Below are 27,602 nucleotides of genomic sequence, written 5' to 3' on the forward strand. Positions count from 1 at the left end.
GATTTTATTTATTTCAGAGAGAGAGAGAGCGAGCATGAGTGGGGGCGGTGGGGAGAGGGAGAAGCAGACTCCCCACTGAGCAGGGAGCCTGACATGGGGCTCTATCCCAGGACCCTGGGATCATGATCTGAGCCGAAGGCAGATGCATTATTGACTGAGCCACCCAGGCACCCTTTGGGTGTTTTTAATTTATCTGAAACTCTTCTTTTAAGCTAATAATGTAATGTTAATAAACAAAAACAAAAAAACTCTACCTAGAAGATTCATTCCTATTTGAATGATTTCTGCACTAGCTTTTTTATTACATTGGTTTGATTTTCCCCTGCCCGCCCCCCCCCCCCCCACCTCGGCTCAGTTTTAAAAATTTAACTGTAGGGGCGCCTGGGTGGCTCAGTTGTTAAGCGTCTGCCTTTGGCTCAGGTCGTGATCCCGGAGTCCTGGGATCGAGCCCCGCATCGGGCTCCCTGCTCAGCGGGGAGTCTGCTTCTCCCTCTCTTATTCCCCTTGCTTGTGCTCCCTCTCTCACTGTGTCTCTCTCTGTCAAAAAATAAATAAAATCTTGGGGCGCCTGGGTGGCTCAGTCGTTAAGCGTCTGCCTTCGGCTCAGGTCATGATCCCAGGGTCCTGAGATCAAGCCCCACATCGGGCTCCCTGCTCCGCGGGAAGCCTGCTTCTCCCTCTCCCACTCCCCCTGCTTGTGTTCCCTCTCTCGCTCTCTCTCTCTCTCTGTCAAATAAATAAATAAAATCTTTAAAATAAATAAATAAATAAATAAATAAAATCTTTAAAAAAAATAAAAATTTAACTGTAATGTTTTTGTCCATGAATAAATACACTTGTTTCTAAAATACATGAAATACAGATTTATACTAATATATGTGTGCATTCATATTTCAAATAGTCCTAATTGTAAGAAATTACTTGTGTTCAAATACTGAAATGCTAACAACAACCAAAAATAGTTTGGTTTGCTCTTTAGCAGAGAGATAAAAGTATGTGAAGCAATACTTATACCTACTGCCCATGAGGAGACAGCACCTTTTGCCTAAAAGACATGCCTTCCAAAGAAGAAGGGAGCAATAGCTAAGCCAGCTGGACATTTAACCAGGAAGTCAGAGATGGAAATGGAGGATGCACTCACTTACCTTGTAAGAAAATGTGTCTCCTCCTGGGTGCACCAGGAGAAAAGAAAGCATAAGTCCACATAAAAACTCGTTCGGGAGCGTTCACGGCAGCGTTCTGTGTGACAGCTAGAAAGTGGAAGTGACCCAGATGTCCATCAGCAGGTGAAGGGGCAAGCACGATATGCTGTGTCCACACAGTGGAGTATTATTTAGCCATAAACGTGAATGAATCCCTGCCACGCGCTGCACCGTGGGTGAACCTGGAAAGCGGGATGCTGAAGGAGAAAAGCCAGACAAGTCATGGAAAGTGATCAGATTTCAGTGCGGGCAGGCCAGGCGAGCCGTCACGTGTGTCTCTGTTCTTGCCACCTGGCGGAGCCCCTGTAGCGGGTACACAGACCACAGCCTCCAGCGAGATTTTCGGGTTCGGCCTTAAATGGAAGTGGTTTGGAAGTAGCGACAAGCAGCATGCACCCTCCCTAGCTGCCAGGCCAAATAGACTTGATGTTTTTTAGAGCAGTTTTAGGTTCACAGCCAAATTGAGAGGAAGGTAGAGATGGCCCATGTGCCCTGCAGCCTCCCCCGCTGTGCGCATCCTCAGCAGGGCAGCATGCCTGTCACAGTCTGTGAACCCACGGGGACACATCATTGTCACCCACGGTCGCTGGTTTACACCGGGGCTCACTCTTGGTGGCACACGTTCCGTAGGTGTAGACAGATGTTGTCATACAGAGTAGTTTCATTGCCCTAAAAATCCCCTGTGTTCTGCCTGTTCATTCTTCCCTCCCTCCTGACCTCTGGCAGCCCCTGATCTCTTTACTGTCTCCATAGTTTTGCCTTTTCCAGAATGTCAAAGTTGGAATCCTACAGTATGTAGTCTTTTCAGATTGGCTTCTTTCACTTAGTAAGGTGCATTTTAGCTTCCTACATCCTTTCTGGCTCAATGGCTCATTTCTCTTCATCACTGATTACTACTCCATCGTCTGGATGCCCCACAGCTTGTTCATCCACTGTCCAACCGAGGACATCTCGGTTGCTTCCGGGTTTCAGCAGTTGTGGTTAAAGCTGCTCTTAACATTTGGCATAGTATGTTTTTAACTTAGTCCATCCACAAATTTTAAAAAACACTACGGTGGTGTTTTTTTTGTTTTTCTTCTCCAAATGAAAATCACATTCAGTTTTTTTTTGACAGAACAAGTTCAAGCTCACATTGGTAGCAGTGGCACCTCAGTATTCAGCAAAGACTAGTTCTGCAAGACAAGACCGGGCCCGGGGGGGCCTTGCATCCCGGGCACAGGATCCATTGCAGGAGAGAAGTGGGGGCCCGGGATCTGCAGGTCCTTAGCGCTGCTCAGCTTTGCTGATCCCTGAGAGCAGGTAGGGAGCTGTGAGGAGAAGGGGGGACAGGCTCCAAGAATTTAAGTGCGAGACGCGCAGAAAGCGGAGGTGGAGAACGTAGGCTGTTCCATGAAAAGTTTGTCTGGAAGGTAATGGGAGGGGGTGAGGGGAGGCTGGGACCCCAGGGCATCCTTTCTAGACTGGGAACGCTGAGCGTGATGTGCTCCTTTCCCATCTCATGTGTGGGGATGCTATTAGGAACCGAATTAATATTTGGTTATCATTTTCACAGTATGGCAGATTGAGTCAGTCTGAACCCTGAACCCCATCAGCCGCCAGCTTCTGTGGAGTAGCTGGCTTCTGATGAGAGTGGGGAGTGCCTGGGGAGGGGGCTGCTGGACAAGTGTCGGCCACGCCCTGCCTCGAGGACTGGCCCGTTGACGGTGTGCTTATTTGGTTATTTCACCTGTGGGCTGGGATAGGATGCAGGTGCTGCTACCCACATTTGTAGATGAGTCACCCAGATGGAGAACTTGGAGACCGGTCTGAAGTTGTAAAGCTGAGTTGTTGCCCAACACAGAAGGATGGTAAATTACCTGAGGAAGCTCTTCAAAATACGTATTCTCATGCGTGCTGATGCACTGCTGGCGGGCCCTTCTCCGTGGGCCTCTCATAGTGTACCTGTGCGTGCATTCCCGAACCATGGCCCAGCCTCCTCACTGCTGGGCACTGAGCACTGAAGGGGGCTGTACAGTGGGGAAAAACAAAACAAAAAACAAAATACATATTCTGCCCCGCCCCCCCACCGGAAATGAAACCTCCAGGGCAGACCAGCTGCGGGAGCTGGTCAGGAGAAGACTGGCCAATTCACAGGTCTGAGGCAGAGGGGCAGCCGTGTGTCAAGGAGCAGCATAGGAACAAAACGTGTTTGGGAAACTGGGTGAGTTGGGACCATACATTGTGCATGAGGCACAAAGCAATAAGCAAGGAGGCTGGAGAGAGAAGCAGGGACAGAGCTTGCAGAGCTGACTTCTGGACCCACCCCTCCAGACCAAGGAGACATGGTGGTCTAGGCAAAGGAGGAGGCAGCAGAGACAGTCCAGAAGATGCTGGTGTGAAGTAGAGTTAGCGTAGCCAGCAGTCAGTTAACATGGAGGGAGAGGAAGGAGGCGATGTGCCCAGGTGTCTTGCTTGGACGGCTGGATGGACGCAGTCCTGTACTGCACCAGGGTGGAGAGTCAGATGGGGACTGGAGCCCGGAGGACGCTGAGGAACTCGGTTTGGGGAAGATGGTTTGAGCCACCTGGAAGACATGGAGATGCATCATGGGCAGGTGGACAGTTGCCCAGAGTGGTGGGGGGGGCGGTGGTGGCAGCCTTGGACACTGGTCAGGCAGGCACGGGGTATAGGGTGGGCAGGGGACCTAGGATGGAGCCGTGGGAGTACCAGCAGGTATGGGATGAGCAGAGAGCATGGGAACAGGATGAGGCGGGAGAGAGTGGGAGGGAGCAAGTCGGGCTCGATCAGGCAGGTGGAGGGAGTACTGAAATGGGCCCGGGACCAGCAAAGATGAGGACATCGCTGGGGTCTCAGCCAGAGCTCTTGCAGTGAAGTGACGGGGGCGGAAGCCTGGGTGCAGGGACTGGTAAGAGCGCAAGAGAAAGAATTGGTGACTTCAGGGGAAAGCTGTGTGTCCACATGGTCTGTGAGCATCATGCTCGTGTCCTGTAGTTTTGCCATGTTTAGGAAGAAGAACAAGGAAGGGAGGATTGGTATTTTTTTTTAAAATACAAAGAAAATGCATACTTAAAATTGAATTAAAAAGGAGTACAAATTGAAAGTCTCATTTCCAGCTCCCTTTCCCAGCCACAGTGGGTAACCTTCATCAGGTGGGTGTCCGTCTGTATTTTGTCTTATATACATATAGAAAATACTAATATGTTTGCTTTTCCCTAAATTGAGAACACCTTCAAATACTGTTCTGCGCCATGTTTTTTTTGGATTCAGATTATACAGTCTTGATTATTTCATCGCTAAATACTCAGTGTGAACATAAATTTTGTCAGTATCTGTTGCTTAGAGAAACTGACAAGGAAAAATAAATTATATATTGGACTTTTTTAACTGCTTATGAATTTTATTTTGATGCTTGCAGATACTAGTCCGTGTTTGAAACCGCAGTGGCCCTGCATCCGTAGTGGCTCCGAGTAAGTCTAGTGAGCCCGTGGGCCCCGTTCTACAAAGGTGCGAAGTTCGCTGTTTTCTCTCTGTGTCCCCGCCCTTCTCGTTTCCATAGATAGGTAGCTGTACATAACCTTTCTTTAAAAAAAAAAAAAAAAAAGATTATTTTAGAAAAAGTGAGCAAGAGCAGGGGCAGAGGGAGAGAGAGAGAGAAGCAGACTCCCCGCTGAGCGCAGAGCCTGATGTGGGGCTGGATCTCGTGACCCTGAGATCATGACCTGAGCTGAAATCAAGAGTCGGACACTCAACCGACTGAGCCCCCCAGGCGCCCTTATACATGACCTTTCTGAGCATACCTTTAATCAAGACACTGGGGCTTCAGAACTTACGATTTGCTCATTCATTTTGGTATATAAACTTCCAGTTTTCTTTTCAAAATTTGGCATGCTTTTAAGCCTCAGGCTGAGGCAGATAGCTTCTACTGACAGAAAATAATCCAAGCCTGTTCTGCAGGTCAGTTTTTCAGGTGTTCCTTTCTGTTTGCTAAATTAGAGCCCGTTTCTGTCTGTTGCACTTTGTGTCCCTACACGGAGAGGACATATATTATCTGCCTTCTGTGAAACTTTATTCTTGTTTCAGCAGGTTAGCAGAATAGTGAAAAGTCATTAAGAAATAAAATGGAGCCAGTGATAGAGAATGAAACCAAAGGCTGTGGAAAAGTAACTCGGGGTGACCAGGGGAGCAGGGCAGGAGAAGGGAGGGGTCAGGACCTGGGGGGGTGGGGCGAAGCACCACAGCTGCTTTCCACCCAGAGTCCTCCTACTGGAACCATTGGGACGACTGTGTTCATCACTTTGGGAGCTGAGTGTTGAATCTGAGCCATGGGACTTAATTTAAAATTGGCCTGAGTGTGGATTTTGATCAGTAGTGTCGGTTTGTATGACCTGAACCTGTTACCCGGGTCTGAGCCTCTTGTCCAGAAATGACAAATATCAACATTTTCAAGCACTGTGTGAAACCAAGTTCTTAAACTGATTTGATGGTTAAATGTTGCTTTTCTTGTCCTCAGTCCTAGGAATGTCAAACAAACACGAACCTGCTTTGCTCAGACTTATAGTTTATTAAAATGAGAATATTCCAGGGATTGTAGTATCTATTCAGTTTCAAAAAATACTTCACACTTTGATTACAGTGAATAGAATGTCACTAGTAGTATGTTTGGCTTACTGTGTTTCTTAAATACACATTTTTTCTAAAGAGGAGAAAGTGTACTTCTGCCAGGCCCGTCAGTGCTGACCAGGTTGGTCACTCATGGCTCGTGTTTAGGGCTGGTTCCGCTGCATTTGGTTTTCTCTGCAGCAAGAATACAACCAGTGCACATGTGAACATGCTTTTGGAATCTTTTTAAACTTTGGAATTTCCTGTCGAATGTTTATCTGAACTCCTAAGTTTAAATTTGTTTGATACTTTTTCACTTGAATTCTTTTGTCCAAAGAGAAAGGTTTTTCTTTGAGTAAGCGTAATTGTCAAATTTTAGAAATTCGTTTTCTACCGTAGCCAAAACAGTGTACTGTAGAATGGTTTGGGCTGTTGAATTTATTGTAAGAAACACTTATATTTAACCAAAATGATGGGAAGTAAATATATTTTCTTCATAGGTGAACAAAGACAGTTTGGGATTTATGAAAAATGTAAGGGACTTTAGACTCAGACTTGTTTTGGTGATTGGAGGAGTTACAGGAAAAGTGAGCCGATGCGGGTGTGGAGTGAGGGGCTTGTAGCTGAGTGTGGATGGGGCGAGGCGGTGATCCATCCGTTTCCAGGAGCCCATTGCCAAGATCCAGGAGGCTCTGCAGTGATGGGTTCCTCCTAGCTGGGGGACACGGGAGTGACCAGCTCCTCCTAACTCGGGGGCACGGGAATGATGGTCTCTCCTCTGAGCTAGGGGCTGCAGGAGTGACCAGCTCCTCTAGCCTGGGGGTGTGGGAGTGATGGGCTCCTCCTGGCTGGGGGGGATACAGGACTCACCCAGGAGGCTTCGCAGTGGTCGGCTCCTTGTGGCTAGAGCGTATTGGAATTTTGGAGCACCATCTCACTCCTCCCAAGTGTTCGGTGTCTGCTTGTTATGTTTTGACTAGGTATTTCATTCAAAGCCAGTGAGATTTGTTCATAATAGAAAGACTTTTAAAAATAAAACGCTGATATTCGACCCTCCTGGACCCACAGTGCGGGACCCTACCAGGGTGTCTGTGTCGTGGCCCTCTGCCCTTCTCATGGCCCCCCCATCTCCCTCCCCTGCCTGAAATCCCACCACAGCTTTCACTTCATTGTCCTCAGTGGGCAGGACATCGGTGCCTTCTCCGCGCACATTCCTGGCCAGTGGCCCCGGGCCCCTCTCCCCCAGGCAGCTCTCACTCCCCCTCCGCAGTGTTCCTTGCCCGTCCTGTCTGCATTCCACTTCCAGTGGGCCTGGGAGAAATCCAAGGAGGACTCCCATAAATTCCCACACACATCTCCCGATCCAGCTGGGTGTGTGCCCCCACACTGGGCAGCCCTTCCTCTCCCCGTGGAGGAGCCGTGCGCTCCCAGGACGGGCCGCCCGCTGCGCTGCCCCGGTGCTCTGCTCTCAGCTGCTCAGAGTGGCCACTCGGTCAGTCCCCACTCTCCCCTGGGTTCTCACCACAGAGGGCCTTTCTCCACCCCGGCTCTTCCTCTTTCTGCCCTCTTTCTCTTCCCCCCCCTTACTCACGGCTTTGCTGCCCCTCCTCCCATGCTCTGCTGACCTCCGTGCCGTCAGGCCTCCAGCTCCGCTGCTGCTCCGGAACCGCCGTGCCCACGGCCCCCGCTGCCCTCCGCCTCAGCGGCCCGTCTCTCGGTGATCCGTCCGCTGACTCGTCTGCCAGCATCCGCCGACCCGGGTGACTGTCCTCCTGGAAGCATTTGACCCCTGAGATGACCCCTTCCTGGCTTCCTCCTGCTTGCTGACTGCTCCCCCTCTGTCCCTCGTTTCCCGACTGTTCGGTGTCAGGCACCTGCTTGGAGCTCGCCTCTTCTTACCTGCGCTCAGTGCCTTGTGATTCGCCTGCCGTGAGCTTGCTCTCCCACTTTGCCGACGTTCCCAGGAGCTCCGGGCCGGGAGCCGTGCTCTCTACTTGATCCTGCCCCGACTGTCTTATAATACCCCACACGGAGCACGCCGCAGCCCCGACTGCTCCATCTCCCCTGCACACGGGCCCTGCCCAGAGGCCTGTCTTCTCAGGAGGTGCTGACCTTCACTTGCTCCGGCCAGAACCCTTGGAGTCCTCCTGGGCCTGCGCGCTCGGACCCGTCAGCAGGTTCTCCTGTCCCCCGGTCCAGAAGCCGCCCGCCTCCCGCACCCCGGCCTGCTGCATTACGGCAGTGTCTGAGGGGCCTCCCCACCTCTGCCCGCCTCCTACAGGGGATCCTTTAAAACTGATGAAGGGCACAGCAAGTGGCATGGTGGTTACTTGAGTTCCGTTTTGAAAGCTCTCTCTTGGCCTCCAGCTCTCCAGCACGGGTCTTGGTTCAGACCTTCATTTCTCCCGGGGTTGTGACAGTTCTCCGTCTGCGGGCCTGGAGCTGGCTTCCCACCGTTCACCCCTTCCTCAGCCCCGCTCTCGCACTGCTCCGGGGCCTTCTCTTCTGATTCCGCAAACCCTTCTGAGCACGCACGCCCTCTGTGTCGAGCACCGCCTGCGCTCCACGTTCAGGGCCCTCCGAGTCTGTAGATGGACGACTCCCAGAACCTTGGGGATAAAACCCAGACTCCTCACTGTGGTGCGCAGGGGCCTTCCATCTGGCCTCTGCCCACTCCCAGCCTCCCTTACCCCTTCCTGCACACTGCCCGGGCCACAGCCCACTGGCACCCTCCTCCGCTACCAGACGCCTCTGTGCTTCTACCAGAGAGCCGGTTCCTGTTCTGAATTCAGCTGCGGTGCCCTCTCCTTCGGCAGACCTTTGGAGCCGCATGTCTGCCTCCCGCCATAGATGACCTCCATGCCGCTCCCATGGTAGCCTGGGCATTTCTCACTTGGAGCACTGACCACACTGGGGTCACTGCTAGCTTATCTGTCTGTCCTGCAGCAGCACCCTGAGGAGGGGCCGGGCTCGCCGGTCTGGGGTTCATCTAGAGTGGGTGTGCAGCCATCTCTGGAATGAACTGTGGCTTCCAGTCAGGATGGCCGCATAAACTCTTTGACATAGCTCATCTCCAAACAGCAGTGCAAAGGTAACATTTAAATAGAGAAACAAATAAGCCCAAATACATAGCCAGGCCCCCACAAGAGAAAAATCCCTTTCATACAGAAACAGAATAGAAACCCAGTGTGGTAAGCATGAGTTGGCCAGGTTCCCTGGCCGGCCGCGCTCCAAGCACCAAGCATGCAGGGGCAGCAGGAAACTTGGCTCCTGCAGGTTGGGGTAACAGGGACTGATGTGTCCAGAGGAATTAGAACTAAAATCAGACTCGCTGTTTGGAGCTGGGTTTAGATAAGGCTTCCCCATGTAAGGTACACTGGGGCTTTATAGGAAGTTGTGGGCCTCAGGAGGGTAGGACGCGATCCCTGGGCTGGGCCACACTGTCCAGTGACTCTCTCACAGGATCCTCACTGTCCGTAAGGAACAGGCAGCAGGAACCCTCAGTCACCATGGAAACCGAGTTCTGGCCTGAGGCCTTGGGATGCTCGGAGGGGCAGTTGCTGGACACAGGGCAGGGAGGGGAATGCCACCAAGAGAACCTGCTCAGGCTGAGCTGGAAACCAGATCCTCCAGCTCCCAGAGTCAGCACCTACGGAAGTACGCGTTTACTTCATCTGCAGTCTAGCAAAACTGTCAAAATAAGTCTGCTTAAATGCTTAACCAGATAAATGAACATCCCTGAAGAGAAACAGGAAATGATAAAACAGAAACAGAAGTGAAACAAGGGAAGGAGGACATGGCAGAAAACCATCTAAAATCTAATACATGAAGAAGGTATTGGCTAGCACGATACACTGTGGGTCGGACATAATCAGAGACCGAATTAGTGAATTGACCCAGTTTGCTGCACCAGGGGACAAAGCGACCAAATAAAATCCGTGGCCCCGGCCTGTCGAGCCTGCAGCCAGCCCCCCCTTGGACTTGCCCACCGCGTGAAAGATCGCGGATCTCACCGAGGCTAGTTTGGGTCAGGTTCTCTTTCACCTACAACACAAACAGTATTTTCTGATACAAGATCTCTATGATTAGATGCAAATCTCTCAACGTTAGGCATTGAATGACCTGATGGTCAGCTAGTTATTTACTGGAGGAGATGAAAATCAAAGAATTTGGCCTAATTAACTTTGGCACATAGGAAAGGAATCTCTGCAGCTCATGAAAGAGCGGGACCCGATGGGAGAACAGGGCCCCCCCCCCCCACCACTTCCCCGCCACAGGCCCTCCTCCCAGCGCTCCCCGCTGGGTCTCTGAGACGGCCCAGCACTCGACACAACCTTTGTCAGGTTTGAGGACACGTTTGGATTATTCTCACATAGTTTTACTGTCATTTCTTTGTGTTTGTGGCTCTGCCTTGAAATACTGAAGTCAAGAGTTGTCTGTGATCTATCACAGAAACAGCCTTGTCTGCAAAGAGCAGTGTGTGTGTGCGTATGTGTGTGTGCACACGCGCGTGTCAGGGAATCGTGAAATATATGCAGCCTTGTCTGCAAAGAGCACTGTGTGTGTGTGTGTGTGTGTGTGTGTGTGTGCGCGCGTTGTGTCAGGGAATCGTGGTGAAATATACATAAAATTTAACATTGCAACCAGTTGATTGAATAGCTGGATGATTTCATTGAAGCCTCCCTCGCCCCCAGCCCGGTCCCCTTGGGTGACCACACTCAGCTGTGAGACCCCCTCTTGTTGCAGGCCAGTTGCTCTGTTATTTTCAACGATGCTCTGGGGTATAAATGTCTCTACAAACTAAACCGATCAAATTCTGGCTCCCTCCTAAGAATTGTACCTGAAGTCGGTGTTTGGTGTGTGTCCTAATCCTGGGAGGGCTCCTCCTGCGGCCGTCACCTCCTCCTCTTTCCTGCACACGCACCAGCCTGTCGTCTAGGCTGCTCTCTGCCCACTTGATGTTCAGTACGACCCCTCTGCTCTCCAGAGCACCTGGGTTTAAACTGGCCTGTGAAGTCCATTTCCTTTGGGAAGAGATTAGGAGCTATCTCTTTTGCTGCCCTACCCCCCCCCCCCAAATCTCTGCACCAGGCCTAGGGACAGAGGCAGCCTTGTCTGAATGACACCCCTGCTCCAGGAACTGAGCAATTTGGGGAGGGCGGGCAGCAGCCCGGGGCCCGGGGTCCTCTCCAGCCTTGCAACCACCGTCTCCGAGACCAGGAGCAAAGATGACCAGGACCCAGGCTTCTCAGCCTGCCCCTTCCACCCAGGGTTCCAGCCTCCGTTCCCTGAGTGGGGTTGGGCAGAACCAGGGAGCCCCTGCCTTTCCAGCACTCATGCCCAGGGTGTGGCCTCTGTACGGGACAGGCAGCTGGGGCATGATGAGAAACACTGAAAGCCCTTGGGCTTGGGGGCTGGGGGACATGGGAGCCCCTGCTCTTGTTCTCGGGGGGTGGTGGTGAGGGAACCCCATGCTCTTGTTCCAGGGTGGGGTGAGAGGACCCCTGTGCTTTTGTTCCTGGGGGGAGGGGTGGTGAGGGAGCCCCATGCTCTTGTTCTTGGGGGGTGAGGGAGCCCCGTGCTCTTGTTCTGGGAGGGTGAGGGAACCCTGTGCTCTTGTTCTAGGGGGGTGAGGGAACCCTGTGTTCTTGGCTACAGCCTCTGGAGGGGAATCTCCACCTCCCTGAGCTGGGAGGAAGGGGGGGGTCAGTTTGGGTTCAAATATTGCAGACTCGCCTTTCTTACTGAATCTTTGTAGATTTTTTTGAATAGATATTTCTTCATTTGTTGTGTGCCACTGGATGGTTTTGGAGGCTTTGAATAGTTGTTTTTATGTAGGTGTGTAGGGCTTTTCATGCTGTGAAGCTGGAAGCTTGATCACCCACAATTGTGGGTTTTTGAAGAAGAAACTCTGATTTAGAAGGTAGATTAGATAAAATGACCATTAGCTTATTATACCCGTGAAAATGCTCAGTCTCTATAAATTACCTGCCTCCCCACCCCCTCCGGTTTGTCCCCCTGAAATAACCGCATCCAAGAGAAAATACTGCAATTTTACTCTTTTCTGTTGTTGATTATAGCAATACTGCCTGGTTCTTTTCATTCCCCATGGATGAGTACAGTTGACCCTTGAACAACTTGGGGTTAGGGGTGCGACCTGCCCACAGTCAAACATCTGAGTCTAACTTCGGGCTCCCCCAAACTGAACTACTGAGACCCTCCTGTTGGCCTTCCTGGTAGCACGAGCACTCGGTTAACACTTACACTCTGTGTCGTACGTATTATATACTGTATTCTTAGAGCAAAGTACGCTGGAGAAAAAATTTTAAGAAAATTACAAGGAAAATACACTGACAGCACTGAGCTGCATCGATGGCTAAGTGTGTCGTCCGTTGACAAGATGACTTGTCAGTGCTTGCGGCAGGACTGTCTTCTGCAACACGCAGATGTGACGGTATTACTAACGCCAGACATCAGAAACGAGAAGGTAATGTGACAGGTTCCTCGTTACTTACAGTCTAATGATTCATGTGGTACTACGTGTGGTTGCTTTATGGTGACCCAGTGTCGTCGGTACGATTACTTCATCATTGCCTCGCCTGTCCGCTAATGAATGAATTGTCATTAAACTTCTATAGCCTACAGTATTACAGACATACTCATAATGTAGTCTACATTAAAAAACAATTGTGCTAATAGGCTGATACACATTTTCTCCAATGATGAGAGAAGCATTCTGTGAGGTAATGTAATTCTTTGAAAGCAAAGTTAAAAACAACTGGCACATGATTAATTTTATGTTAAATCTCACTCACCTTGTCCCTGCACACTTACTGGATTTGCACACACAGCAGATAAGTGTACGTACGCCATGATGGTTCTCTACTGTCCATCAGGTAGAGGCGGATCATCATAAAGGTCCTCCTCCTCATAGCCTTCCCGTGGAAGAGGCTGAGGACGGGGAGGAGGCAGAGGGGGGATGGTCTTGCTGTCCCAGGGGAGGCAGGCACACTTGGTGTCACTTTCTGGAAGTACATTTCTGTCTGACGTGTTTTGCCTCTTCCTTTCTCTACAAATGTCTGTATATGCCTTGCCAGTACTCCCGCCCCGGGCTTTAGCTCCGGTGCCCGCACCATGGACAGGTCCGTGTGGTACAAGAAGTCAAGCGCAGTCTTGAACAAGCGGAGCCCTCTCCAGGGTGCCTGATGTCACTGTGTTTTCTGGCACAGCGTCTTCTGAGTCTCCTTCGTCACCCCCCGGCGCTGGTTCGGAAGCTCTCCTCTCCGTCACGTCGTCCTCTGTTAACTCTGTGGGTGGCGTCTGTGAGCCCTTGAATTTCTCCAAGATCCACATCTCGAAACCCTTCATCCCCTAGCTTTTTTTGCCATATCCACAATCTCTTTTATGATTTCCCACATCGGCTGTGTCGTTAACCCTGTGAGATCACGCACAGCGTTTGGGCCGTTTTCTCCAGCAGGAATTTATTGTTTTGGGCTTGATGGCTTTCACAACATTTTCTGTCACATCAGCAGCATCTTCGGTGGTGTAATCCTTCCAGACTTCCAAGGTGTTCTCTCTGTTGTGATTCGCTTTCATAGTGTTGACCGTCCTTTTCGTAAAGGATCGTGTATAATGAGCCTTGCAGGTCCTCATGGCCCCCGATCCACAGGCTGCATTAGAGACATTGTGCTCCAGGGCACATGGGCCACTTGGACACGTTCGATGTCGAGCTCGTGGGGTTCTGCGTGGCCAGGATATTGTCCAATATCAGAAGAACATTAAAAGGCACTCCCTTACTGTCAGGGTACCTCCCAAGGTGAGGGACAAAGCATCAGTGGAACTGATCCTGAGAAAAGGTTCTGGTTATCCAGGTTTTCTTGCTGCACAAAGGACTGGCTGCTGGTGTCTGTGTCTTCCCATTAAGCCCCCCGGGGTTAGCTTCGTAGATATGGCCGGCCTGATCACAAACTGCCCCCGCACATGCGCTAGCTTGCTCGCCCCTTCCTGCCTTCCTCACGAATAAATGTCCCCCCAAAAGAGGGCACTTCCACGTGCATGAAAAATCCTGTCCTCAGTGATTTTCCCTCTTCTCGTCTCGTCTCTCTTCTCGTCTCTTCTTGTCTCTCTCCTCGTCTCTCTTCTCGTCTCATCTCTTCTCGTCTGTTCTCGTCTCGTCTCTTCTCGTCTCGTCTCATCTCTCTTCTTTTCTCGTCTCTTCTCGTCTCTTCTCATCTTTTCTCATCTCTTCTCGTCTCGTCTCTTCTCGGTTGAAGTATAGTTGGCATGCAGTGTTACGTTAGTTCCAGCGTCTCGGTGATCCTCTCCGTGGTGTCTGGGGGATCGTCCGCTTCCTCTTGATGGTGGAAGCTGCTTCTCCTGTTACCTTGACATGTGTTAAGGCCAAACCTCTTTCTAAAATTACCAGACCATCTTTTGCTGGCATTGAAATTCTCCAGCTTTAGATCCGTCACCTTCTTTGGCTTTAAGTTGTCACATAATGACTTCCCCTTTTGTTTGAAGATTCATACTGGAGTCCGTAGGTATACCTTCCTATAGCAGTCCTGCATCCAGAGAAGGGCTGCATCTTCAATACGAGACAAAAAGGGATTTCACCAAAACTGCATGGTTTCTGTGTCTGCCAGCGTAGCCGCAGTGACAGCTTCACGAACTACCTGGATTCTCTTCTCTTGACCTGGCGGCAGCCGCAGCTGTGACCTCAGTCTGCCGTACGTGTCAAGCAGTTTACCTTGTTTTTGTGACGCCTGACTTTTCTCTGCTTCTGGGGAGCACTCCCAGCTGCACCAGTGAGGGCACTTCGTGTGAGTCCCAAGGTGTTATTCAGGGTTTATGGTGTTGCAGTAAACACAACCAAAAATACGCAAGAACCACAAGAAATCACTTTTTACTGCAATACACAATGTACTGGAGAACGGAACTGCTTACAGGAGAGGATTAGCATCATGGTGTTTTTAGCAGATTCTTGCCACACTTGAGCTCGTCGCAGTAGCAGCGGGAGGTGGCACAAAATTACCACACTGTGCCGCATGTACCACAGTTAGTTTATGCAGTTGTGATTTAGTGCTGCGTCTTCACATTTGGTTACGGTTCTCTCGGCTGCGAATGGCACCATGTAGGGGACTGTGAGTATTTGCATGTTTTATGGCAGCAGATGATAAAATAGGCTAGTACCTATATATATTTTATTCATTTATGACATGCTTTTTTCTTCAATTTTTTTAAAGATTTTATTTATTTATTTGAGATAGAACGCGAGCAAGAGAGAGAGCAGGAGCCTGGGGAGCAGAGGCAGAGGGAGAAGCAGGCTCCCCGCTGAGCAAGGAGCCCGATGCGGGGCTCGATCCCAGGACCCTGGGACCATGACCTGAGCTGAATGTAGATGCTTAACCGACTGAGCCACCCAAGTGCCCCTTTCTTAATTTTTTGACATTTCTAGGCTACTCAGTTCATCTGCCAGTTTTTTCAAATTGTTGCAGATCCAGAACATTTTCTAATGTGTTTATTGAAAAAAGCCAGATAGAAGTGGACCTGCACAGTTGAAGCCTGTGTTGTTCACGGGTCAGCTCTGTTTCAGTTCTGTATCATGGCTCAGTAGGCTTTTGTGGACCAGCCTTGTGAAGTTGGATCGTAGGGAATGCTGTACATTCCGTGGTCAAGTTCCCTTTGAGTTGCAAAGGGTTAATTTATGAATGAACTTGAGGTATGCCACTTGTTTATAAATTGATTTTCTAGAATTGCTTAAATCAATCACTTTCTGTATTTTGAATGTCAGATTGTTAAGTGAACCTTTATTTCCTCCTTTGTCCTTTAAAGAGAAAACTCTTAAAATATGGAGATTCATTGGCAGAAGACATTACTTATTTCAGAGGAGTTTTGCTTGTTGAAAAACGGACCGGAGAGTGTGTATCCTCTTCCTTGGACCCTGCCTCTGTGTCTTGTCCCAGGGCAGCACTCAGTATTGCAGGAGAGCAACCCCACAGCAGGGTGGGGGGGACCCTGGCATCACCTCAGTGACACTTCCTCTAGAAAGTTCTCTGACTACAGAAATAAGTCTTCAGCTGTCCCTCAGAGGCCTACCAGCATTTGTGAAAAGTCTATTTTATATGGTCAATTTTGAGCCAGTTAGGGCTAACAGACCAGCTTTTGGGTGCTATCAGCCTCCTCCTGGGGCTGCTCCAAGCCCTGTGGTCTTCACAGACAGGAACTGGCTTAGGACAGGAGGCTGGGGATGAGCAGTGGCCTTCTCAGCCTAACGTTCTCCCCTCAGCAGAGGTTCTGAGTTGCATATCTGCAAAGCACCTGAAAATGTCTCTGTCCCCTTGGGTGTCAGGCCCCAAGCTCCGTAAAATACCTGGGACTCAGGTGTGTCATGAGGCGGGGGCTTATGTGCGTGCAAGGCTCTGGGGTGGCTGGTGGGCGTGGGGGCTGGGGAGGGCTGCAGAGGCTGAAGACCCCCCACTGTCTCCTTCCGTTTTTGTTGCCCCCTCCCCCAGGAGTTCGCAGCACTTACTAAGGAGCTCAACGTCTGCAGGGAGCAGCTCCTGGAGAGAGAGGAAGAGATCGCGGAACTGAAGGCGGAAAGAAACAACACCAGGGTCAGTAGGTGCATTCTCGCTACTGGAATGCTGTCTGAGGGTCACCTAGGGAGCACTGTTGCTGTCTTTAAACTCAGGCGTGATCCACTCGATTGGCTTTTAAACACCTTGTCGACATTTCCCATGGAGTCGACCCTGACTGATGAGCTCAGTGTTCTCATACCTTGTTTGAGTCGTGATGAGAACTAATGCTATTTTAGCTCATTTGAGGGTGCATTTCTCTAATTTTAGACTGAATTGAAGGGATTCACATTTGGTCTAGCATGCGATTGAAAGGGGTTTTTGCCCCACATTGAGGTATGAAGTTGCAAGTGCTCTTTAAACATGGTTTTACCTTGGCCTGTCCCACCAGCTGCTGCTGGAGCATTTGGAGTGCCTCGTGTCCAGGCATGAGCGGTCCCTGCGGATGACAGTGGTGAAGCGGCAGGCGCAGTCCCCGGCAGGCGTGTCCAGCGAGGTGGAGGTGCTCAAAGCCCTGAAGTCCTTGTTCGAGCACCACAAAGCCCTGGACGAAAAGGTGCCCTGAGCCCCAGTGGTTCTTGGTGTGGGCGCGCTGTCAGAGACACGCTTCGTGTGTCTGCCGTTCACTTCTAACGTTCTCGGGCTCCTGTAAACACTTGTTCTGCAAGAAGACAGACTTCTATAGGGTTAAAATGTAGCAGTTGGTGTAAATGTGTTAAGATTTATTATATTCTGTAAATCGATTTGCCATTAAGAATTGGGTAATATAACTTATTTAGGGGAAGACTTCGCTCAAATGTAAAATTTAAAGCTGTTACAAAGCAAGTTTTTTTTTTTTTTTTTTTTAAAGATCTTATTTATCTATTTGAAAGAGTGAGGGTGCATGAGCGGGGTGGGGGGGAGCAGCAGAGGGAGAAGGAGAAGCAGGCCTCCCGCTGAGCAGGGAGCCCGATGCGGGGCTCAATCCCAGGACCCTGGGATCATGACCTGAGCTGAAGGCAGACGCTTCACCGACTGAGCCACCCAGGCGCCCCAACAAGCCAGTTTTCTTGCCATTAACATCAGTAAAAGACATTGAAGTCATTCTGTCATGTTACCTTATGAGAATGGGACCCAAGGGTGACTGTACATTAAGAAGCAATTAAACAAATATACACCCACCCCTCTGTTTGCAGGTGAGGGAGCGGCTACGAGTAGCACTCGAAAGGTGTAGTTTGTTAGAAGAAGAACTGGGGGCTACACACAAAGAGGTAAGCTCCATAAATCACCAGAGGATTTGGTTAGAGGGGTTCTAATTTTTATGCCTTGTTTTTATCATTATGAAGCCTTCAGTGCTGGCCGTCAGACATCACTGGTCTTTCTGACCAGCGAGCCACCCTCGCGGGCCACTCCAGTGACCAGCGCGCTAGGCTCTTACTGCTGAGTCGCACGGTCCCTTACGTTCCCATCGTCCCGTCGATAGCACCAACCTAGTTGTTGACCTGGTTGTATTCAGGCTAGACAACATCGCCGTGTATTCTCCTGTCCCGTGTTTACAGCTTGTAGTTGCATCTTTCCGAGAGGAGTTTCTCTTTATCTCCTCACCCTCACATTCAGTTCTTTGCTTTTAGCTAATGATTCTTAAAGAACAGAATAATCAGAAGAAAACACTAACTGATGGAGTGCTTGACATGAACCACGAACAAGAAAATACTCCAAGCACAAATGGAAAGGCAAGTGCTTAGGCTTTCTCTCTGTCTTTCCCTGATGTCCTCCGCGCGCTCCTGAGAGTGGTGGAAGCCGACAGCAGGCATAGACTATGGGACTTGACTCTTTCCGGGAAGTGCTCTGTTCCCTAGCTCAGCAAACAAGGCTATTTAAGGATTTTTCCCCCACCAGAGATCTTCCGACGGTTCTTTAAGCCACGAGGAAGACCTTGCCAAAGTCATCGAGCTCCAGGAAATCATAGATAAGCAGTCGAAGGAGCAGAGCCAGATGAAGGAGCGCCTGGCCACTCTCTCTAGTCACGTGGCAGAGCTGGAGGAGGACCTGGACACCGCTAGGAAGGACCTCATCAAGTCTGAGGAAGTGAACACGAAACTGCAGCGCGACGTTCGTGAAGTGAGTGACAGTAGATGTTGCCGCGCTGTCGTCGAGCTGAATGTGGGGTGTTTGGTGGGACCCTTGTGTGTGGACGTCTCCCCTCTGCAGAGTCTGGCTGTCTGAACTTACTCTTCGGCAGGCTCACGTTTCATTCAGGAACACACGTCAGTATCTGTTGTGCTGCTAGTCAGCGGACAGCGACGTGGGAGGGGGTGGTGCCGGCTGCCTTCTAGCTTTCTCACCTGCTGCTCCCAGAAGGGTTATGTGCTCTTGAACATCGGCAGTCAGACACACAGTGAGAGTGGGATTTGCTCACACCTGGGTCATCAGGATTGGGCTGTAAAAACATGTAGACATATACTTATTTCTGGCAAGCGTTTCTGCATTTAGAGTGATTTATGAGAATCTGATCATGTTTACAAAAACAGGTCAAGGGCAGGATACTTTCTCTGGCGCCGCCTCCCATCACTCACTGTAAGCTGTCCTTTGTAGACAGTCATCCCTCCCCCCACCCCCAGGAAGACCCTTTCACACCCTTGAGTGTGGATGCACAGGCTTACTTTCTGTGTAGTAGCTTAGCGTGGGTAATTTCATGGAAGAGTTTAAAACAAAGGAAAATATTTGCAGAAATTATATAACCTACTTAGTTAAATTATTCTTTGGCAAGGGTAGGAGATTCTGCAGCAGAGTTTAATATGCAAAGAATTTTGAAATTCTTTTTTTAAGACTCATCACTTTTAATGTTAAGACTTTGCTGACATAAGTTCCTTAGTAAACAGGGAGGGACCTAAGATGAATCTTTAGGGTGGAGGACAGGAAGGGCAGAGCAGAAAGTTCTGGGCCCACTTTCAGTGTCAGATACCATGTGATAGAATTTTGCTGCAGGATCAGGCTTCAGAAGGTCGCATCCAATTATATCAGACTTGGAGTTTTGTTTCCATTTGTTAATAGTATTGCTTCCATTTTTTGGTGATTGGAGGAGATTTCATCCAGCTTTTACACAGGGAAATGACAGCCGTGTCTCACTGCTCTGTCCGTCGAGAGGCCGCTCCCTGATCTGTGGAAAGCCCCCTTGTATCGGGGACAGTGGGGGCTGCACCTTCACTGTGCACACCTCGGCGCCTGGCCTTGCAGTGTTGGGGTATTTGATCCCACATTTCTTCTGTAACATCGTGTGGGAAAGAAAAAGCTTGGTAAACTGAGTGAACAGACGTAGTATTAAAACAGTGTTAAAACAGTCTTTACTGGTCATGTAGGGGAATACTTCGGATATTTGAGGTAGGTATATTTTCATTCATATTGGAGACAGTTGGCATCTCTCTCAATTTAGAGGACACTGATTTTATATTTGATTTGAAAATTAGGATCTAGTCCAGGTTTTGTGTCTGGAGTATATTGATGTTGTTAGCCTTTAATTATTTGCCTTTTTTCCCCTTGAAATACTTGATGTAGGCCATGGCCCAGAAGGAAGACATGGAAGAGAGGATCACCACTCTTGAAAAACGCTACCTCGCGGCACAGCGCGAAGCCACCTCTGTGCACGACCTCAACGATAAACTTGAAAATGAGATTGCAAATAAAGACTCTATGCATCGGCAGGTAGCAGCTTTTGTTGAACTTCGTTCGACTTTTATTAATTACTAATAAAGTTCAAGACCTTTTTCCTGTGACTTTCATGTTGGAAATCAAGTCTCAACGTAAAGTTTTTATGATCTTAGAAAATTATGTTCAAGAATGTGGGTTACTTCAACTTGCAAGTTTTTAATTATTTAGGATTTTATGTAATCTCGATTCTTTCTTCTGTTTTGTTTTCATTGTACGTTAATCTGTTGCTTGTTAGCATTTTTACCAAAGGAGGGAAGGAGTGGCCAAGAGCGTGGAGGCTGTTGGCAGTTTGTTGGTACCTGGGATGGGGGTGAACGGCAGGTGCAGAAACGCAGTCTGTCGTGTGGACGGGAGCCTCCTGTGGGCTGGGAAGCCAGGCTGGCTTCTCTGCCTGGGTAGTCTCAGGTCATCCAGAGTTAAACAGGAAAACAAAATCCAGCCTCTTGGAAACAAAGTGAGTTTGTGTGATACATTGTAAAGTGGATCAGTGGACCCAAGATAATAACAAAAAGTAAAATACTAGGAAGCCATTAAAAATTACATTTGTGGAATGCTACTTAAGAGCATGTAAGATGTTCCAAATAATGACCGTAAAAGGTCGATGACAAAATACTGCATACAGCGTGATGTACCTTCTGAGGGTGTGTATATATAAACACAGAGATACGCGCACAGGAGAAAGGAGGCTGCACGTAAGCAGATGTTTGCCTTTCAGGAACCTCAACTTACACATGATTTTTCAAATTTCTTTTAAAAAAATCTTGTCTAAATTTTCTTCATTGAAAAAAATGTTTTAGAATGAAGAGCGTGTTTTTAAAGAATTATTATACATTTACGAAAATAACCTGACTAGCATTTCATTAGGCATCCTCTTAGAAGGTCTATATTTCAGAGGAGGTGTGAGCTCTCTTGTGGTTCACACGCCCACGGTTTGCGAAAGACAAGGAGTCTGATTACTTTTTAAGCAGGGTTAGGACTGAACCCTTCTTTCCTTAAGTTGTCAAGAAGAATGAGCAAGCTTCTACAGAGTATGGGTTTTCTTTAATGCATGGGAACTTTTTGCTTTTTAAAGACTTCGTTGAAGATCTTTAAGAAGAGCAATACTTTGGCAAGAGGTGTTTTGCACATTGAAATCGAGCCCAGGAAAGTGGGTGTATATTCCTCGCAGGAAGAAAAGTTTTACTCTGAAGAAGCTACCAAAACAGTTGGCTTCTGTCAGAACTAATTTAGTAGATCTCTGCATTTAGATTTTGTTTCATTTTATTAAAAATAGAAACGGATAGAAGGTTGGCCACATTCTGATGCTTTGCCTTCCGTTCCTAGACTGAGGATAAAAACCGGCAGTTACAAGAGCGCCTGGAGCTGGCGGAGCAGAAGCTGCAGCAGACTTTGAGGAAGGCCGAGACGCTCCCCGAGGTGGAGGCCCAGCTGGCCCAGAGGGTGGCGGCGCTCTCCAAGGTGCTGCCTGGCTTTCGTTCGGGGTCCCATGGCGGGGTTTTGATTTTGACGGTGGTTGGTTCGTGTGCCTTACTTATCCTCGTTCCTCATGTCAGTGTGCCTAAATCCGTGAAAGAGCTCAGATCTGTGTTCAGTGCTATTTTGTCTGAGATCGGAACGCTTTTTAAATGTCAGGAATCATCCCCTTTTTTGTTATCCCTACATTAATTTCCCTCCAATTTTGTCAGGGATGTGTACTGTTTCCGGTGGGCTTGATCTAAGGTTCACTGCTTTTCAGAGTTATTAAGTCAACAACTCAAAGCTCAAGATAGAGGCTTTGGATAAAATTGGGTAAAATAAGGGTAGGGGCACCTGGCTGGCTCAGCCAGTGGAGCGTGCGACTCTCGATCTCACCGTTGTGAGGTGAAGCCCCACGTTGGGCGTAGAGATTACTTAAAAAAAAAAAAAAAAAAAAAAAAAAATTTTCCCCCAGAAATAGGAAAGTCCTATTCTCTTTTAAAGATAAAGTAAATTTATAATAAATGAATTTTTAAGTAACTCATTCATGGGTTCGACAAATACGGGCTGGGCATGTGTGAGACACAGCCCTGCCATCCCAGTCCTCGCACCTGCGGCGGTCGCCAGCAGGCAAGGACGCAGTGTCGAGCTGCGATGTGGTAGGTGCTGGGGTTGGGGGGTCCATGTGGGAAGAGGAAGCAGACAGTCCGACCTTCCGGGGCCCAGGGAGCCTGTAGGAGCGCGCTCTTCGGTACTTCCATCTCACCTGGCTCCAGTTTGCTGAGGGCCCGGGTGAGAAGGGGGCAGGACAGACCCGGGTGCTGTTCTTGACAGCTGATGTCGGTCGGTCAGACGGCATCTGGCACTCACCAGACCGTTCCTGAGAGCGAGGTCATTGCTAACAGCTGTAACAGCCTCTCCTTGGTGATCTGCGTGTAAAGTCTCCATTTCTTTTCTCCCCCTGTCATCTCTCCTGTCCCTGGTCGGCCTTGTAGTCTGACCTTTTGTCTTCTGGAAACTCTGCTGCTAAGGAAGCTAAACTGTCCGAACTCACTTCCCAGCTTAGGAAGGTAGCATGTGTGCATTGCTCTGTGGTGCTTGCTGCTTCCTGCTGTTCATGCTGACTGAGCACAGGCCGTCTGAGGGTGGGGAGAAAGCCCCACCTCCGGAGACGGGGCCGGGCTGGGGAGAAGCCCCTCTCCTCTGGCAGAGTCCGTCACCAGCACCGGCCGGGCCTGGGTCACCGGCGTGGGGAGGCCGGCTGCTTCACACTGTGACGCCTGAGGCCGCACAGGGTGTGTTCCCGGCGGGAGGAGAGGATGTCCACGCCAGCCGGTGGGAGAGCCCGCGCAGAGCATGTGGTGCTTGTGGCTACCGCGGTCGCGCACAGCATGCTGGCACTGACGGGGGGCCGCCCGCCGAGCTGACGGTGTTTCTGCCGACAGGCCGAGGAGAGGCACGGCAACATCGAGGAGAGGCTCCGCCAGATGGAGGCGCAGTTGGAGGAGAAGAACCAGGAACTGCAGCGGGTACGTGTCCGAGCAGAAAGGCCGCACGCCGCGCGCTGCTTGAGCACAGGGCTCAGGTAGGGGGAGGCGGTGCCTCGTTCCCCGCCTCTCCCCACCCAGATGCTGGTCCCCTTCTCGATTCCGTCAGGTGCAGCGTTAGTGGCCTCCTCCGCGAGCTTTCTGCTGGTGGGGGCACCCACCACATGAACAGTGTTATGTCAGCACTGGTGGCGGGGGAAGAGAGCGGTGCCCCCTGGGCAGTGCTGCCAGGGTGCGGGGACCCCACATCCCGCTGCTCTGACGAGCTTGTCAGCGGAACTGCTCCACGTGCAGGTGGGATCTCACAGGTGCCCCTCCACCAAACTGGAGGTGCTGGCTGGGGACCCCTGAAACTCAGGGGAAGGCGCATCATCCTAGAGGATCAGTCTGCTCGCCTAGGACATGACATTGAGGTCCCGAATTCAGGTCACGGGCCTGACCTCCATCCTAAAATACTGAAGTATCGCTCCAGACATAAAGGCATAGGTCAGGACGGATATTCCTAAGAAGAGGAAACCCGAAATTGAGCTGTGATAGAGACGAGGTTCATGTCCGTTGAGTCCCCGGAGAGTTTTTGCCGGAGGAGTTGCTCAAATGTCAGTGTGGACAAACCAGGAACAGAACCGGGCCGTGGCCCCAGGCAGCTGGCACCTCGCCATAGGCTGTCAGTCAAGGCCATCAGGTTTTGTTTTCACCAGAAATGCGCTTGGCCAGTGGTTGCCGAGGGTCCCACACGAGCTTCTGGGAAGTGAGGATTCTGACTCCCGTCACAGGACTGCGTGTTGGTCAGCCCCTGCCCCCCCCATCACACACGCACACGCGTGCACACAGGCAGGCGCTCGCCTCTTAGAGAATTAGACTTTGGCTGTTTAGAGGGTGCACTTCATTGCTTTTCAGGACTGGATTGTCGTTTGAAAGGACAGGTGTTGAGATGGGGATTCTTTTATAACTAAGGCAATTCAAAGTAAACTTCTAAGCTGTTTTGCTTTAAAAATACTCGAATGCTGATTCCTTCTTGTGGAGTGTGCTGGGTCGTTTCCAAATGATGGTAGTTGCTGGGGGCGAGGTGTGATTCTCTGTGCTCTTCCACCCTCGCCAGAAGACAGGTGCCAGCACCCATGTTTCACAGACGAGGCCAGAGCACAGAGGCTTTGACTCTGCTGCCCAGGCTGTGGTGCTTCCTTGTGGGCTCACTCCTCCTACGTGGGCAGCACGGCTGGAGGGCCCATCTCTACCCCGTCCCCGCTGCCGTCCGCCCGGGACAAGCCCCTGAGCCCTGTCCCCTGGCCCAGGTGATGCTCTCAGTGACCGTCCTAACCGCTGCCCTGAGTACTTCCTGTTCCCACGCCTCAGGTTTCGTCTTCCTTCAGGAGAGGGGGCAAACACAAGCTCTTTAAACCAGGAAATGGTTGATGGTTTGATAAACACAGACCTATCAACTTTGTTACTGCATTTTTAAATTCCTTGAGGCAATTAGTTGTAATCTTTGAATGTAAGTTATCATTACAGAACATTCAGGTGATGTAAGAACATAAAGAAAAACAGGTGAGGGGCGCCTGGGTGGCTCAGTCGTTAAGCGTCTGCCTTCGGCTCAGGTCATGATCCCAGGGTCCTGGGATCGAGCCCCGCATCGGGCTCCCTGCTCGGCGGGAAGCCTGCTTCTCCCTCTCCCACTCCCCCTGCTTGTGTTCCCTCTCTCGCTGTCTCTCTCTGTCAAATAAATAAATAAAATCTTTAAAAAAAAAAAAAAAAAAAAAGAAAAACAGGTGAAAGTCTCTGTTGCCACTGAGTTTTTTCCAAAATTTTCTGAAATTTTGCTATGTAACTTGATTCATTACCCCCCCCCCAAAACCAGAGCCAAGCTTCTGTTTATACACGGGAAAATTCCTCCCCTTTCCCGTGTGTAAATAAGCTGATCCCCTTAAAAATATGCTCGTTCCTGCATGTAAATCTGCCTTCCAAGTCATCTGAGAGTTAATAACTCGTGACATTCCCGCGGCCCCGTGAGTGCTTTGTTTAACAGAAATAGTGGGACCTTCTAATTAATGATCTTGGGGACTTGTCCCTGCATTTCTCTGCCGATACATCGGTGCTGGTGCACGAGTGGCCCAGGGATGGCAGTGGGGGAGGCCGGCCCAGGGCAGCACACAAGCGAGTCACACCATTGGTCTTTGGCACTTCGGAAATACTGATCATACCTTTTCTCTTTTGAAAAAAGTTTTAAATTTAAATTCAATTTAGTTAACAACATAGGGTATTAGTAGTTTCAGAGGTAGAGGTCAGTGATTCGTTGGTTGCATGTAACACCCAGCGCTCATGACATCACGTGCCCTTAATGCCCGTCACCCAGTTACCCCAGCCCCCCACCGCCCTCCCCTCCAGCAGCCCTCAGTGTGTTTCCTAGAGTGAAGAGTCTCTTATGGTTTGTCTCCCTCTCTGGTTTTGTTTTATTTTTCCCTCCTTTCCCCTATGTTCATCTGTTTTGTTTCTTAAATTCCACATGAGTGAAATCATATGGTGTATGTCTTTCTCTGACTGCCTTACTTCCTTTAGCATAATACCGTCTATCTAGTTCTGTCCACGTCATTGCAAATGACAAGCTTTCATTCTTTTTGGTGGCTGAGTAATATTCCACACACACACGCACACACACAACGCATCTTCTTTATCCATTTATCTGTCACTGTTGGGAATGCAAACGGGTGCAGCCACTCTGGAAAATAGTATGAAAGTCCCTCAGAAAGTTAAAAATAGAGCTACCCTATAACCCAGCAATTGCACTACTAGGTATTTACCCCAAAAGCTATAAACATAGTGATTCAAAGGGGCACTTGCACCCCAATATTTATAGCAGCAATATCCACAATAGCTAAACTATGGATCATACCTTTTCTTGAAGTTTGTAAACTTTTGTTTCTTCTCTCTTAGGCAAGGCAGAGAGAAAAAATGAATGAAGAACATAACAAGCGTTTATCAGACACTGTTGACAAGCTTCTTTCTGAATCCAATGAGAGGCTTCAGCTTCATCTTAAGGAGAGAATGGCTGCTCTGGAAGACAAGGTGGGACATTGAGAACATGCCCCAGGGGGCTCCCACCCTCCACAAAGAGAGTGTTCACACTCTGCTCCTGAGGAGTAATGCAGAACAGCGGGTGACAGACATTACAGAAAGTAGAAATTATTCTTTGACGTGGAAACAGGACAGACTGTTAATCCACTCACTGAATTGACTTCCAGTGTCCTGTCCTCACTCGACATGTGTGTATTACTCTTAGTCTAGAGCAGAAGTCTGTAAACTGGGTCTGTAAAGGGCCAGAATTGTAAGTATCGTAGGCTTTTATTAATTGTGAATATGTGTAAAATAACCTCATGCTAGTCAATATAATTATCATAAAAGTAGCCATAGACCGTAGGTGACAAGTGGGTGTGGCTGTGTGCCAGTGACCCTTGATTTCCAGCACTGGGCAGTGGCCGGACGTCGCCTCCTTCACCAGCCCTGCACGAAACTGTGTTCAGCCCTCAGCCGCGATGCTCTTGCTTCGGGGGCTAATTTCTGTCCCGCTTATGAAGATGACAGTGTAGGAGCCTAGTGTTATATAAGGGGTTTAATCAGCTGAAAACAGACATTCTCCTTTTCCATCTCCTGCCTTCTCTCTTTTCATCTGGTTTGGAAAAAGTCTGAGCCTGGGCTCTTACAGCTGTCATCTTGGAAATACCTGAGCTGTAACCGGAGTGAAGGAGTGTCCTAGAATCTATGTCAGAGAAGTTCTGATGGCAACAGTTGGATTCCGGCTTGATAAAATCTATTCTGGCTACAGCCGTGTCCCTAAAGATGGGCCCAGAATCTTCCCTGAGATTGGCACTTGGAGTCATGCTCATTTCGGAGACACCAGTGATCACTGCTGATTACATGACACATTTGTTTTACGTAAAACCCATTATGAAATGCATAATTACCACGTAGGGTAGTTACCGCACTTCTCCTTGATCAGTGGGCCAGCCTTCATGTAGGAATGTCTTTATCTTAGATTTGAATTATACATTTGAAACTTACGTCAGGATTCCCAAGTAACTGATGAATTACAAAGCCTAAAGTCTAGTACAAACTGGTTTAACTGATTAAAATAAGATTACTCCGTGAACTTGTCATTCTTACATTTAGAAAATAGATCGGTGAAGAAATTTTACACGGACTCATTGTTAAATGTTGTGACGTCACTGTCCGCATTCGCTCTGTGGGCGTGTAGGCCTGCTCATTGGTGTGGTCCTGTGACCCGTTACTTTTCTGTGGTACCGTATTATTTTACACAAAGGCGTGGCCATACTTGTATTGTGTGGAACATTTTCAAGAACCAACAGTAAAGTACTGTCTATATGTTTTTCAGAATTCTCTATTGAGAGAAGTTGAAACTGCGAAGAAGCAGTTGGAAGAAGCGCAACATGATAAGGTACTTTCCTCTCTAAATCCTTTGGAGAGCCGCTGAGATGTGAGTGGAGCAGAGTTCAGGGCTGCTGCAGTGGCTGCACATGTGCTCCTGG

General features: G+C 49.4%; 1 protein-coding gene across 9 annotated transcripts in view; it reads left to right on the top strand.

The window, feature by feature from the left end:
• The window catches only part of PPFIA1 (PTPRF interacting protein alpha 1), a 91,006-nt gene that overhangs the window by 19,751 nt on the left and 43,653 nt on the right, over positions 1–27,602 (top strand). For 6 of the 9 annotated variants that reach the window (XM_032414558.1, XM_032414557.1, XM_032414556.1 and 3 more), the window contains 11 exons: positions 16,313–16,414; positions 16,767–16,931; positions 17,551–17,625; positions 17,986–18,087; positions 18,254–18,475; positions 19,910–20,056; positions 21,386–21,520; positions 22,513–22,587; positions 22,963–23,046; positions 25,993–26,124; positions 27,449–27,511. In XM_032414558.1, the coding sequence (XP_032270449.1) occupies positions 16,313–16,414; positions 16,767–16,931; positions 17,551–17,625; positions 17,986–18,087; positions 18,254–18,475; positions 19,910–20,056; positions 21,386–21,520; positions 22,513–22,587; positions 22,963–23,046; positions 25,993–26,124; positions 27,449–27,511 (1,302 nt within the window). The remainder of the gene's footprint in view (positions 1–16,312; positions 16,415–16,766; positions 16,932–17,550; positions 17,626–17,985; positions 18,088–18,253; positions 18,476–19,909; positions 20,057–21,385; positions 21,521–22,512; positions 22,588–22,962; positions 23,047–25,992; positions 26,125–27,448; positions 27,512–27,602) is intronic. The other 3 variants (XM_032414565.1, XM_032414561.1, XM_032414564.1) reach the window with 1 other exon arrangement.

The sequence above is a fragment of the Phoca vitulina genome, unplaced genomic scaffold, assembly GCF_004348235.1.
Source record: "Phoca vitulina isolate PV1807 unplaced genomic scaffold, GSC_HSeal_1.0 scaffold16, whole genome shotgun sequence".
In the NCBI taxonomy this organism is placed as follows: Eukaryota; Metazoa; Chordata; class Mammalia; order Carnivora; family Phocidae; genus Phoca; species Phoca vitulina.